Below are 15,242 nucleotides of genomic sequence, written 5' to 3'. Positions count from 1 at the left end.
GGGTTTTCATTCCTATAACTACTCCTACCCCCCTGTAGCATTCATGCTAAGCAGATTACAAAGAGCATAGAATTAATATAGAGCATTAAGATAAACTATGAGTGTTAGTGAAAATGGAAGAAAAAAAAAAACACAGCTATGCTGGTATCGTCATCAATGCCTTCCTTAACATGTGTAACAATATTGGTTCCTGGGCAGTTGGTTTTTTTTAGTTAATGCCATTTTTTAACAGGATTTCAGTTTCTTCCCATCTGATTAGCAACATGCCACTTCCCTGGAATCTAGGAAGGAGCTGATGTATACTGAAACCAAATTTGAGGCTTAGAAAATCCTTGAGCTGTTGAAAGGCACACCTGTGTTGTTTGGCAGGTGAGTGGAATCTCAAGTAAAGAATTTCTGCAAATCTCCTGTTCAGTCGGCTAAACTGGTTTTTACTCCTATTGAACAACTCTGGGGTGAGGGGGATCCCCTATTTTTCCTTAATAACCATAATAAAGCCAAAGAAATAACTTCCAGTGCTCATCTCAGTGGCTTGGGTCTCCAAAGTAGAAAAGTTCAAAATATATTTTAAGGCATTAAATGTTGTTATGTCAAATGTATTCATTCATGATAAATCAGTAGTTTCCATAATGGGAAGAAAAAAACTACTTTTTTTGTAAGGACCAAATTATTGTTAATGATGATGTTACTAGGAATTTGGAGAGGTAATCATCCAGCTGTTTTCACTTTTATGTAAATTATAAATTAATTTGTATTTAAATTCAGGCTAGTTTGTTATAAATAGTTAAATAAAAATTTCAGTGAACTGAATCTGAATGAAAATAAGGAAGCATTTATCAGTTGAACTTACTCTACCAATCAGTTTACAGATAACTGCAAAGGTTATTTGGGACTCTATAATCTTAAAGTGAAACAGGTCACTTATCTATTAGTTCTTTGTAAAAAATCTGTTCTATGCAGTCCATTTTCATAGTTGGGAAATTCTCATATTGGATTATATGATAATCTGTACTATCTTTAGGTTTCTTCTGACTAAACTGGTTTGGAAAAGCTTCAGTAAAAAACATTCTAAAATAAGTGCCTGATCCATTACATAACATTTGTCAGTATCAAAGAACCTTAACAACAGTATTCATTCTCTGGTCAGGTATTTGCAGGCGCTAACATCAGTCCTACAACAAAAGTATGGTGCACTGCAGGAAAGAAGAGGAAGAGCATTTGGGGTTGTCCAACCTCAGAGAAAGGACAAAGGCTAAGAGCAAATTAATCAAGCTCACAGGCATGATGACCCTGGTCTGTCTTAGCTGGCAAAAGAGCCAACAGTGCTGTGCCCAGGTCTTAATTTATGGATGGCCTGTGGCATTTAAAACCCCTTTTAAGCTGAAGTTGTGTGTTAGAGTTTCTACAGGGAAAGACTATTTTCTTTTTCAAAGCTTTCAGTCAAGAGATGAATATTCTTTCCCTCTGTAATACACATGATCTGTTTTGCTAAGGGAAATGTTTGCACACTTATATACGAATCTCAACCACCAGAGACATTCCCATCCTGGTTGCACATTAGAAGCTTTAGCAATATCACCATCAGGCCACCCCCAGAGATCTGGCTGTCATTGTCTGGTGATGGGGAGAGGGAGGGAGTTAAGTGGAGGTGGGAGGTCTAAATTGGAATTCACAGTTTGTTTCCTCTGGAAGCAGCATTGGCCATGGTAGTCTGGATTTATGGATTTTCAAGGTACAATTGGTAAAGCTACATTATCTATTAAACTTTGGGAGATGGGTGTAAAACACCAAACAATTCTTCATCACCCCTTCTTTAAAACAATGTATCTTTCATTCCAAACAATGGAAGTGATAACCAACCTGTTGATAAATCAGGAACCGCTTGAGTGTTGGGTATTCAAGGTCACAACACTATGCTTTTAGCCAGTCAGTGATCTGTAAAGAGAGAAAGAGAGAGAAAGAATTTTAGTGAAAGTGAATATCTATCATGAATACCATGAGGAAGACACAAGCAAAATGGCTGACAAACGAGGCCAGAAATAAAGTACAAAACCAACATTGGTACAGTTCACAATTTCAGGAAATTTCATGTGTATGTAGTGCTTCGTGATTTTTTATATTTTCCAAATAGTTAAGTGGATCAGAAATAGGCAGATCATTCAGAAAGGAATAGGGCATAGAAATAATAGTGGAAATACGCTGAAGAGCAAGAAACCAGATGATAAAAGCACTATAAAAAGCAAATCACGAAAGAACAGCCAGACACTTTGTAGTCCCTCCTCACAGGGGACCGGTGTGAACAGCAGAGCAGATGAGAAGGATGCGCTTGGGTGGGGCTTCCCAAACTGTCCTTAAGTTTGACCCACCAACGAACTCAACATGACACACCAGGACAGGCTGGAAGCAAACAGCGTGTGCGGCCTCCACCTTCTTCCCAGTTCCAGTCTCACAGGGGTGTGGTAACCAAGCACACGCAGGCGCCCACCAACACGCCCCCCCAAAGCTGCTGCCCCGCCCCAGCAGCATTTACCCCGCTGTTTCATGCAGATAGGCAGCATCTGGGTGGAAGTTAAAGATTTGGGTTCAATATAAAGAAAAATATTTTGGACCTCCCTGGTGGCGCAGGGGTTAAAGACAGCACTATCAAGCTATCGACAGCCTCTGCAGCACAAGTTTTATCCCCTGCCAGGGAGCTACCCACATGGCACTGCAGACCTCTCCTGTCTTGCCCGCTGCTCCTCTCAGCAGTGGATTTCAGTAGATCTGCCTGTTCTGTTACCCACTGTCTCTGGTGTATCCTCTCACCTGCTGCACCTCTGGCCTGTACCCCAGTTCTTGTATGCATAAATAAATAAATCTTTAAAAAAAAAGAAAAAAAATTTCTAAAGACTGTCCAAACCAAACCAGGAGGCCTCATCAAGCGCTGAACCTGTGGCCTGCAGCTGAGGGCATGGACTGAGTATTATCTCTAGCCACAAACAGAACTGTGTTAAGCGTGGCGTGTTGTCTTAATGGTTTCTATGTTGTAATGACTCTACGGTGTAAGCTCCTCTTCCCTACAGATATCTAATCACCTCTCATTTCATTCTGTACCCATCTGGCTGAAGAAAAAAAGAAGTGACAAAGGGGAATTGAGAAATCCATCACAACCAACCCAAGTGTCCCTGCAGAAAGGTTGTGAAACTTGGGTTAGCAACCAGTTTTATTGTAGCGGGCTGATTTATAGGTTTTAGACCTTTGGTTACTTTTGGCAAGAGGTGACTTGTGCAGGCGCATACTAAGAACTGCAAGAACTCGGCAGGCCGAATCATAAGACCACAACAAAGTCAGTGTCTTTGCGCTGTCATTTATGCCCAAATGGGTGACCTCAGGAGCTGCAAGTTCACCTCGATCTCTGCTTACCTTGAGACTGCAACGAAAGAATGAATGAGTTTATTCTTCAATGAGGTGGGAAAGGTAGAAGTGGCTAAAAAAAACAACAAAAAAACAAAAAAGGAAAACAAGACAGAGCAGTTTCCACTATGAGGGAACCATCCATTCACAGAACCGACTCACAGAACTGGGCGCTGGAAGGGACTTGCGGACAATGTTCTCTGTGCACATCCTCCGTGTAGTGAGTGCAGAGCCGCCGCGGCCGCTCTGCGGCTGGGGCACTGGAGACGCAGGTGGAGGGAAGGCTCTGGAAGGCTGCGGTGCCACGCGCGCACCCCTGTAGACTCCCCGCACTGCAGGATGTGGAGCCCCCCGGGACAGCGAGCTCTGGACAAGCCGAGCGGGGTGACCCCACACCTCGCGGCGGCACGCAAACCTTTCAAGTGCAGCAACCCGAGGGCAGCACAGCGTTACCAGCCCGGGGCCTTTCCGGGCGCACAAAAGGCTTTTCTGCTCTGCTTTCGCGAGGTGCTCGGGAAGCCAAGCCATTTGCCACGGGGAGGGGAGGAGCGGGGAGGGCTGGGGGAGGGAGGAGGGGAGAGAGGAGGCTTCGCACGTCGCTGCGCTCTGCGCCCGCGCCCCTTCCAGAGGCGCTGCCTGCTCCGCGGCTCCGCGCGCCCCTCGATGCGCGCTCGGGGGCGCGGGCGGGCGCCGGCCGGCCTGGCTCCCCGAGGGCGCGTCCCGGGGCGCGCGCCCACGAGCGCGGGGTCCGTGGGGTGGGGCGGGGCGGGGGCGGGGCGGGGCGGGGCCTGGGCCGGGCGCGCGGGGGTCCCGGCGGCGAGTGGGGACCGAGCGCGCAGCGAGCGCGGCTGCAGCCGGCGGCATGGCGAGCACGGCCTCGGAGATCATCGCCTTCATGATCTCCATCTCCGGCTGGGTGCTGGTGTCCTCCACGCTGCCCACCGACTACTGGAAGGTGTCCACCATCGACGGCACGGTCATCACCACCGCCACCTATTGGGCCAACCTGTGGAAGACGTGCGTCACCGACTCCACCGGCGTCTCCAACTGCAAGGACTTCCCCTCCATGCTGGCGCTGGACGGTCTGCATCCCCGCGGCCCCCGCCCCGGGCTCGCGCCTCCCGGGCTGGCGGGCGGGGGCGCCCCCTCGATCTCCCCGGCCCCCGCCGTACCCCCGGACCGGGCTCCGCCGTGCGTGCGCCGCGCGCTCCGCCAGAGCCCGAGGGGTTTGGGGAGCCTCCCCAGCGCCCCGTTCCCTCTGTTCCCGGGCGTCTGTCCTGGGGGGGCGTCGACGCGACCTGGGACCCCAGAGCTGGGGTGTGTGTTGGGGCGGGCGTACAGGCAGGCCTGGGAGGTGGGGGTGGGGGTGACCCCCCCCAAGAGTCGGCGGTGAGGAGCGCGGCTTTGGCTGCGGGATCCCAGCCTTTCGGGGACTGTCAGGGCGCGGGGTTTCAGTGAGGGGGCTGGTCTCCACCACCGCAGCCCCCCAAAGAGTTGGATTCTGATGAAAATGGAATCACGTTGTCAGAGGCCCGGAGGGATCGTCCTTAACTCCCCCCAAACCTTTCGTTAGTGCCTTTTGAAAGCAGGCAAGAGAAAAGGTAACATATTGCCGGGGTATTTTCTTTTCCTCCCCTGAAAACAACAAAACAAAACGTGACTACGGACGAGTCTGCCCGGCTCTGACGCTTCCTCCACGTTTTGGGAAAATAATAGCCTTTGTCTGCTCCGCGGAGGGTGAAGGGGCCTGAGTTCGAAGTCAGGGCCACCCTCCGCGGCCGGGCCCTCTCGCTTCTGCTCTTCTTTATTGCAGATCGTGTCCTGCATTGTTCTTGTTTGCCAAATTTTATGTTTTATAAGACATACCTGTTGCACTGGAGCAACAGGTAGATGTTCCCGTAGAAAACTGGCCCCGTTTTAGTTCCCAGAGCACAGTGGATGTCACCAGTCACAGTGATTATTCGAGTTCTAGGTTCCTTACTTTTTTTTTTTTTTAAAGATTTATTTATGCATACAAGAACTGGGGTACAGGCCAGAGGCGTGGGGGTGTGTGTGTGAGAGAGGATTCATCAGAGACAGAGTGGGGAACAGAACAGGTGGATCTACTGAAATCCACTGCTGAGGGGAGCAGCGGGCAGGAGAGGTCTGCTGCGCCATTCATAGTGGGGTGCTTAACACCCTGTGCCACCAGGGAGGCCCTCTAGGTTCCTTTCTTCCATGAGTTTTGGGCACAACCCCAGCTGAAATGTAAGGGGGACTTATTCACATTATTTCTAGATTTGGGGTGTTTTCTTTTCGCACTGCACTGCAAGTTTTTATTTGCAGAGCTGAGTAAATAGAAGACAAGATCTAATTCCCTTAAGATGGTGCTTGCCACGAAAAGCAAACTGTTGCTCAATGTGGTATTTGATGGATCCTCCTATAAGGGGAAGGAGTCCGGTTGTAGATGGATGTCACCGGGTCTGTGTCCTGTTGTGTGAAACGGGCAGCTGGGTGCTGTTCTTGCCATGGAATTGCTGTGGAATTTCCTGTACCCCACAGAGGGCATCCAGGTAGATGCTTTGAACTGGGAGGATGTTGTTTCTATCCAGGAATATGGGATTGACAGCTACTGTCCTAAGCACATTCTTTTGTTGTAACTGTATTGTGCCTGAGATCACCGGTTAGACGGGGAAGCTTCCTGCTATAGGACAGTTGGGGGACAAAGAAGAGAGAAATAAATATTTCATGGAAATTATTGGGTGCAGACGGCTGAAATTTTCACATTACTCATCTGAGATAAGAGTGGATTGGGGCTTCCCCGGTGGCGCAGTGGTTGAGCGCGGGGTTGCGAAGCTGCCCGCAGCCTCTGCAGTGCCGGTTCGATCCCCGGCTGCTCCCCGGCCACCAGAGGAGGGTCCCGCATGGCGCGCAGACCTCTCCTGCCGCCCGCTGCTCCCCTCAGCAGTGTACTTCGGTCCTTCTGCCTGCTCTGCTCCCCGCTCTGGCTCTGGTGAATTCTCTCGCCCTCCCGGCTTCTGACTGTACCCAGTGCTTGTATGAATAAATAAATAAATAAATAAATCTTAAAAAAAAAAATTTAAAAAAAAAAAAAAAAAAAAAAGAGTGGATTGGTTGTCAAGATCTGGGGTCAGGTGGGATTGTGAGGAGGAAGGAGGTCACAGCCCTCAATAGTTACACCCCAGTCCCCTTTGACAATGGAGCAAAGAAGAGGGACATTTGTATACAACCCATTTGCAAAACGGCCTTCCCTGGGTGCTCACGTGTCTAGAAAAACACGTGGCGTCACACTCCCCATTGTTTTGGAATGTCTTAAAATGAATAACATTTCTCTTCAAGGTCAGCACGTAGAGAAGTAATTCTCTTTAACGGGTTCCTAGCACTCTTCAGTCTGGACAGGCCGGCTCATCTAACCATTTACGCATTATTGGACATTGGACACTTTTCAGATTTTCACGGGTGTTAGTGCTTTAGTGAAAATCTTTGCATTTGTCTCTTGGTGCACATGTATATTGCTGTAGATACTGAGAAATGGTATTCTCAGGGCAAATACTCATGTTAAGTCTCTATTACTTAAATTACAAGCACTGTAATTTATTACCAAATTACTTTCCACTAATAATACGTGAGAATAGCTGTTTCTCCACATTCTCACTGCCTTTTATTTTTATCCATTATCCTGGATGACATATCATTTTAATTGGCATTCCCCTGATTATCTCTGATTTTGACCAATTTAGCATGTACTTATTTTTTCTCCCCCTCTTTGGTGAATTGTCTGTATCTGTGCCAGAGCTTCTATTGTTCCTCTGGTTCAAATAATTTATTTTATAATTCTGGGTGTCAATCATTGATTGGTTATATATGCTGCATTCTCAGTCCACTGCTTGTCTTTTAAATATAGGATGTCTTTTCTCATAGGAAACTTTAAATGTGTACTGTCACCAATGTGCTGGTTTTTTCCTGCGTGCCAGCCTTTTGTGGCTTGAGAAGACATTCCCTAGCTCAAAGTGATAAGTTTACTTTTCTGTTTCTCCCAGAGTAACATTTTGGGGGATTCAATCACACAACTACATTTTCATACAGAGAGCAGTGGATTCCCGCCACCTACAAAAGGAATGTCCTGGATCAGTCCCCTCTGCTGTGTCCTCCCACAGTTCTGAGGCCTACCCCCATTGCACAGGGACGTCCTGGCATTACCTTTGAAGTGGCGGGAGAAGGCTGCATTCCCATGGGATGTGGTAGCCACTGATCTGAGCAGACCGAGCCTCCCCTCCAACCAGGCAGAAGCTCTAGATTGAGAAAGTACCACAAGGGACAGAGAAGACTCAAGATTCTCTCATGTCTAGTCTTAGGTGGAAAAACAAGCCTTTCAATGCAAGTGATGGAGTCATTATTCTGAATTTCCTATTTGATGTCCAAGCTGATTCCTTACCTTTGGGGGTATCATTGTCCCACAGTTTTCCCTATAAGAAAAGTGAAGCTGAGAAATGCTACATGTCTAGGTTTAGACATGCAGAACTCCAAGTTAGAGTTCTAGAACTCCAAGTCTAATTTCTGCTTGCACTCACTGTTGGTATCATGGAAGGGAAGCTTCGATGAGTTTCTTCCCACTCACCAGAGTTTATATTATTGATCCGGTGAAGTAAGTGCTCTTACTACTGTTTTATAGATGAGAATATCAAGGCTCAGAGAGGCTAGGCAGTGTAATCTTTGGCACACAGCAGGGAAATAGAACCAGAGCTGAAATTCACAGTTCATGCCACCTAGCACTCTGCCTTCAAAGGATTTGCAAAAAGAACACAAAGCTACTAGCAGAGGAGAAATGTGTTCTTTTTCTCCCCTTCAGTCCAGCAGCCAGCACATGTGCTACTAGGGAATTGTCTCCACCAAGTGGATATTTTCATTTTTGCTGGTTTGAAATGGAAAATAGTGTACACATCATTTGGAAAACACTTAACCTTTAAGGGACACCTTCAAGGTTGCCTCCAATAGACTGCATGCATTTTAAAGTACTGTGTTTTACTAATTGAAGATTTTACAGTTGAATGAGCTGGTGATTTCTGTTTCCTGCTAACCCATATTCCTTTCAAAGCACCATTTGAACTTCAGTTGAGAATGATTTTCAGCCAACTTGTTTTAGTATATGCCATCTATTTTTCTTAGTGGGGATGTTTGCCATTTCTTCCAGAAGAATTGACTATAAATTATACTTCAGAGAACTTCTAAGTAAATATGTTCATGCCTCAGCACCTTAATGTGTTAATTAGCTATTAACGGTGTCAGTAAATTAGACCTGTCAAAGATAATGGCCTCCTTGACTGGGTTTTACTACCACTTGACTGGATGGCGCTACTTACAAGCTTTACCCTCCGGAGTTGTTGGAAAAAGCAAGGTTGCAAAATATAAACTCTGAACCGGTTTGTTGGAAGTAACCTAAGGCTTGAGTGTGGAGAGTTTCACGGACTGGTAGCCCCTGATTTACAAACCTTGGGTTTGCCAACATGTTCTCTTTACAACTAGCAGGGGAGTGCATTGTGTACCCCCAGGAGCCCCAACCCCTGCTTGTTGTTCCTGTTTTAGAAAATGTAGCCACTGACTATGCTGGTGAGGTGTCAAGTTCTTTTGGACATGCAATAAACTAGCAAGTTATTGCTGCTGTTAATACCAGAAAGAGGTTCCTGACCCTCCAAATCAGAGTTCTGGCTGCTCCCAGGGAAGAACCCAATCCCATCAGAACCTGCCCTCTTCATCTTTCCCCTGGTTCTTGTGCTTAGACCAAAGCCGGTCCAGTTGCTGTGGCTGAGACAGAAGAACTGGATGAGAAACTCAGAAAAAAATGTATTATGAGTTGTGGCTAAATATAGTTTGACATCTGCGCTCATTTTCCTAGTCGTGTCAAAGATTGAGTGCATCCACTTGGCATGCTCTCCATTCTTTATCCTCCAGGGAAATTCACCTCATGTTCTAAAGGATCAGACTGTAAGACTTAGCCTTGTGCCTGGCTCCTGCATTTTCTGTTCTAAAGCCTCTAAGCTTCCTAAAATAAGTGCAAATTATGGTGCATGATAAAGTGTTTTATGATATTTAAAAAAAAAACCCACATGCTGTAGAGGTTATATCACACACAATGTTTTTGTCTGTTTAGGATTGCAGTCAGCATCAGCTAAAAGTCTTCTCTCTCTGTGCTTCTACCTGTCGCTGGGTTCTGGCTGGGGGGCTTGTGGATTGAAGTTGAAAATAGACCTGGGTCTGTATTTGGCAGCAGGGGTCCAACAAGTAGCCCTGCAACACGGATTGTTGCTACCCAGATGAGCCTCCATTATCCCATTTTGCTAAAAATCAGTTTCTTTTGCTGTATCTGGTAGCTTCACCATCATTGAAATTATTTTCTGTGTTGAAGTAGTTCATACTCCACAGGAGAAGAACATGGTTCTTGCAGTGTACACTTATTGTGGCTGAAATTTGCTACAATTCAATAGAACATCTTCTCTGCATTCTTCAAAATGAATCATAAGAGTGGAATTATAACTAAAATTTTCATTCTTCCCCAAAGAAACATGGACCAGAGGCCTCTTGCCAGCATTATTCCATGTTTATGATTATTACCGTCTTAGAATTGTTTATTGTGGGCTTCACCTGGACAAAATTAACAAATGACTTGCTATCTTAGCATTTATGAGGTTTTTCAAATTAGAAAGTTTAGTTCCAGATGCACATCTGATGTCCGTGTATGTTCAGTGGCTTAACAAGTAGTTCTTACACGTCGTTTGTGCTATCAGTCACTATTTCAGATTGAAATAGTCTCTGTTTCAGATTGAAATGAAAATGACCTTTCATGATAAAAGTTGAATTTGTTTAAATTCTATTCATTAAAATTTGCTAGTGTCTAGACAAAAGCGGGGCTGAAATTTGCCATCACCCTGACTGTGCAAATAAAAATATGTGACTAGGAAAATGAGTGGTGTAGGAGGAGCCAAGCAAACAGTGTGACAGGCTGGTAGGGTCCTTCGAAAGCATCTGTTTGTATGCAAACATTTCGTTTCACAATTTTATTCTTCTAGTAAACGACCAGTGTTGTTCACAACCCAATTTTATTCTATGTGTCCTGAAAATGATGTCATTAAAATACTTCTTGACTTAGAATCTTCCTACTTCACAGTGATATTTCAGCTGCTTTCATTTACAAGCTTTTCATAATGTTGGAAGATCTAACCCTTGGGGAACTCCTGCTGCCTAATAACACATTTTAATGATCAAAACCATGGAAACATCTATTGAAAAGCCCCGACATGCAAAGGAGTAAGAGGACTGAGAGAGTGGCAGGTGCTGTTTCTCAGGGTGAAAGGCTTCAGGGACAATGTAGGCAGATATGGCTGGAATGCTCTTCTTCTTACCCATTTGTAGCTTATATAACTTTTGTTGCCTTCCTCATGCATATGAAAATAATAAGTCAGAGATCTACCCTGACATTTGTGCATAGGTAAACTGAAAAGTGTGGGACATAAGACAGACACCCCATGTAGATAAACTTGCTCTCCTTTCTTGCATGCGTGTTAACCAGGATGCTTGTTTTCAGAAGCCAGAACAGCCCTTCGGAAGGACAGTGTAAAATGAGTCTGTTTCTCTGGACAGCCGATGTTAATGTAATGACCTGCTCTGATTGCAGGTTATATCCAGGCATGTAGAGGGCTTATGATCGCAGCTGTCAGCCTGGGCTTTTTCGGGTCCATATTTGCCCTGTTTGGAATGAAGTGCACCAAAGTCGGAGGCTCGGAGAAAGCCAAAGCTAAAATTGCTTGTTTGGCGGGGATTGTATTCATCCTGTCAGGTAAGTAGTAACTTTCTTCCAAGCCAGGTACTTCCAGATGATAATGAAATAACACTAACCCTGCTTCTTCTCCACTGATACTTTTTAGGGCTGTGCTCAATGACTGGCTGTTCCCTGTATGCAAACAAAATCACAACGGAATTCTTTGATCCTCTCTTCATGGAGCAAAAGTAAGTAATGGTCTCAGTCTGTATGTTTCTAGCTCGCAGGAAATGTGTGTGCATTAATATTGTAAATTATGGTACATAAAATTTCCTAGGATGAACGTGAGACATGCAGATGTATGGTATTTGATGACATCATTTGATTTAAACATTATATGTGCTCCATTGGCAAAAGATGCATTTAATTACTGCATTAGCACTAGTAAATTTTATGTCATGTCTCTAAATAGCTCAAGGCATAGGACTTCATACGTCATCTACTAGAATCATAAAATTGTAGTCAAATAGAAGAAAAGGAGGAGAGTGTAAGTCGGGGAAGAAAGAATGAATAGAAGATGGAAAGCTTGTCTTGATTTTTGTCCATCAAAAATGATATTTGTCAAAGGCTAGTTTCTGGGCCAGTTGGCTTAAATTTATTCTCTTTATTATTGCCTTAACAAGCAACACCTAGTAAACCTTTGTGAAGAAACTGTACAGCTCTTGGAGGGAATATGGATAGGTTCAGCCATTTTGGAAAACATTATGGAGACTCCTTGAAAAATTAAAAGTAGAAATTCCATGTGATCCAATTATCCCATTTCTGGGTATTTGCCCAAAGAATACAAAAATGCTAATTCAAAGAGATATTTGCACTCCCTGGTTCATCACAACATTAATCCCAGTAGCCAAGAGTTGGAAAGAAGCCAAGTACCCAATGACACATGCTAAGATCAAGAAGATGTGGGTTAGACACGGAATATATATTCAGCTCTTAAAAAAAGGTGAAATTCCGCCATTTGCATCAACGAGCTCCAAGCTAGAGGGCATTCTGCTTAGTAAAGTAAGCCAGATAATCACGGTCTGACTTTCGTCATATATGATACATAATGAAAACTGATGTGCTAAATAGAACAGAAATGAACTTTTGGGTTATAAGAGTAAACTTAGTGGTTACCAGAAGGGAAGAAGCAAAGGAGGTCGATTGTATGGAGGAAAGACAGATTTGAACTTTTAGGGGTGAACATAATGTAGTAAATACAGACATTGATTTATAATGCTGTACACGGGAAACCTATATAACATCATAAACTAATGCTTGGGTGTGCCACAATGAAAATTAAATTTAAAAAAGAAAAGAAACTCTGCCTGATGCAGGTTTTTTTTTTCTTTTTTTTAATGCTCTAGCAGTGGCTCAGATACCCAGATGTGACCGGTTTTGGTTACAGGTGAATGCTTTGGCATTTAGAGATCAGTTCATTTGTGGTTATTGTTTTTTAGCTACAGGCTGTTGCCTTTTACCGTCTCCCTAGGCTCATTTATTTGTATTGGGAAAGGCATGGGATACCTAGTCAGAATAATTATGTCAAATATTTTGCCTTCCATGAGTTATAGCCACATATCTCTGCCGAAACCCATATGTTTATGGATGTGACCTGCAATTCATGAGGCTGGTGATTTCCTTTCAATCTTCTTGTCAAATGTTAGAGAATTTTAAAAAGGAATTATTAAAATGGCTTGTCGGTTGTGCATTACTTTTTTTCTGGAGGATGTAGGAATCTTTAGGAAATTGATTTTCTACTGCTGCCTTTAGTATGGGCTGTGTATAAAGAGTATATGTGATGAGAAAAGAGTGTGTGTGTGTGTGTGTGTGTGTGTGTGTATGCATGGAGAGTATAAAGAGCTTACATAAAGAAAATAGTTAACAGGTGCTGAGTACTGTTATATACCAAGCAGAGCACTGCAAATATTATTATTGTATTCTTACAATAGCCTTATGAAATAGGTTCTCTTAATACTTCCTTTTATTTTTTAATTATTTTTAAATTTTTATTACTTCTGTTTTTAAAATTGAGGAGATCAAGTAATGTGTCCAAGGGAATTTTGACTAAGCTAGTAGAGTGACAGAGTTGTGACTCAAACCAGCATGCTACTGTAGAGTGCATCCTTCATAATATTCTGTTTCATATTTTTGTGGCACTCTGCTCCATAGATTTTTCATCAGGGAAGTTTCTTTCGTACCTTTTTAAATAGTTTTATTCTGAAATTTTAGTAAATGGGACACAAAGATGATTGCTTTATACCACAGTATAACTTTTGTTATACTAGGTATATGAGAAAAACATATTCTAATAAATCCTCTCCTTGAGAAATGATAGTGATATTTTTCATAATATTTTCACCAGTGTCAGCACCTAAACAGTGAGATGAACACCAGGAGTGTGCTCCTGAAGATTAGCAACATTCTAATATTTAAAATATTTTCATTTAGATACCCTATTTCAATGATACATTTTTATTTCTGGGTTTGGCATCATAAATATATAACAAATCCTGATTTATCATAGCTTATTTTATTAAAGGCATCGCTAACTTTTCTGATCATGTTTTCTACATCACAATTTTTATTTTCCTATTATTGAGGAGGTCTTTGGCAGAATCTCAAACATCATTTTCATCTTCCTTCAACGGGTCAAGGCTAATTTGCGCCTGTTACTTCTATTTGTCCTATGTGTGATTTTTTTAAATGCTTGTAAAGCTGTTCAGTCACCTAATTCAGTTTAGTACATTAGGAAGTTGCTATTTTCTTTTCAGACTTTGGTTGATCTTAGGTCAGTAATTATAGACTCTGAAGGGTTTTTCTCTGTTCCACATTCTTGGTGCCAACCTGAGCCGAACTATCCCAATGCTCAGCCTCCCAACATCCTCTTTGTAGCTCTGCCTACTCTCTCTGTCAATATTCCCATCAAAAAAATCAGGATTACCACTGTGCTTCTCTCCTAGAGCACTGTGAGAGCTGAGAGAGTGTGTGTATTCATATATAAATGATTGGAGCTGGCTGGAAACAAAACAAACAGCTATCTTAGCTCTATATTGTATTAGGTATCATTAAGATTGCTTTTAAACTGTGTGTGGTTTTTAAGATGTGGCTTATCTTTATAGATATCTTTGTATGCTCCTTTCTGCAGCAGCATAAAAACAACATCTACAGCTTGCCAACTTATACCTTATATAATTGCAAGCATAAGCGCTGGGAGTTATGAAAAATAGCACTGCTTACAAATTGGTGATGTTTACAGATACAGACCCCTCACACCAAAGCTTTATGGAAAGTACAGACTTTTTGAAAACAAACAAACAAAAAAACCCTGCACGTTGAGAACATTTGCTCTTTGAGATACTTCTCTCACTCACGTCTAAATACCTGGCTATATAGACTATATATAGGCTATATATCTTTGCCCCAGGATACTATCCATGACTAACATCAAATGTATTTGAATGTAAGAGTTATCAAAATCTGGGAATTGTAAATGCACTCAGATTCTAATTACCCACAGTGATGGAAAAGAGACATAAAAGTAATATGGAACATTTACAGGAATTCAGATTTCATTTTAAAAAAACTCACTACTATAAAAACCAACAAATTGAAAAGTTTGACTTATCTGTTTTTCCTTTATTGGCTCCTCTAGTGGGAGGGAGGGAGAGGAAGAGTAGGATAACCAATAAGCTACACACTAGCTAGCAACACAAACTGGTTTCATAGATTGTAAAATTATCAGTCTTTACAGCATGGTTTTCACTGGGCATATCTTAGGGGATGGCACTTCCTAGGCTAAAATTTAGTAACTGGTGCCTCTGGTTTAATTTGTATTTGAACTTAAGAAAAGAATATGCTGGGCCTCCCTGGTGGTGCAGAGGGTTAAGACACAACCTATGAAGCTATCTGCAGCCACTGCAGCATGAGTTCTATCCCTGGTCGGCCAGGGAGCTACCCACATGGTGCAGCAGACCTCTCCTTTCTCGCCCGCTGCTCCCCTCAGCAGTGCATTTCAGTCAGTCTGCCTGTTCTGTTCCCCACTCTGTCCATGGTG

The 15,242-nt window shown here is 43.4% G+C and overlaps 1 protein-coding gene across 2 annotated transcripts in view; it reads left to right on the top strand.

Moving 5' to 3' along the window:
- The window catches only part of CLDN10 (claudin 10), a 92,850-nt gene that overhangs the window by 65,109 nt on the left and 12,499 nt on the right, over positions 1–15,242 (top strand). Inside the window, exons 1-3 of one of the 2 annotated variants that reach the window (XM_037528795.2) lie at positions 4,250–4,475; positions 11,063–11,224; positions 11,313–11,394. In XM_037528795.2, coding sequence (XP_037384692.1) covers positions 4,256–4,475; positions 11,063–11,224; positions 11,313–11,394 — 464 coding nt within the window. In that variant the 5' untranslated portion in view covers positions 4,250–4,255. Of the gene's footprint in view, positions 1–4,249; positions 4,476–11,062; positions 11,225–11,312; positions 11,395–15,242 lie in introns of those variants that run through there. The other variant, XM_037528794.2, reaches the window with a different exon arrangement.

Source organism: Talpa occidentalis, unplaced genomic scaffold, assembly GCF_014898055.3.
Source record: "Talpa occidentalis isolate TD23 unplaced genomic scaffold, MPIMG_talOcc4v2.1 talOcc4.5, whole genome shotgun sequence".
NCBI lineage: Eukaryota > Metazoa > Chordata > Mammalia > Eulipotyphla > Talpidae > Talpa > Talpa occidentalis.
This window is presented reverse-complemented; position numbering and strand designations above follow the sequence as displayed.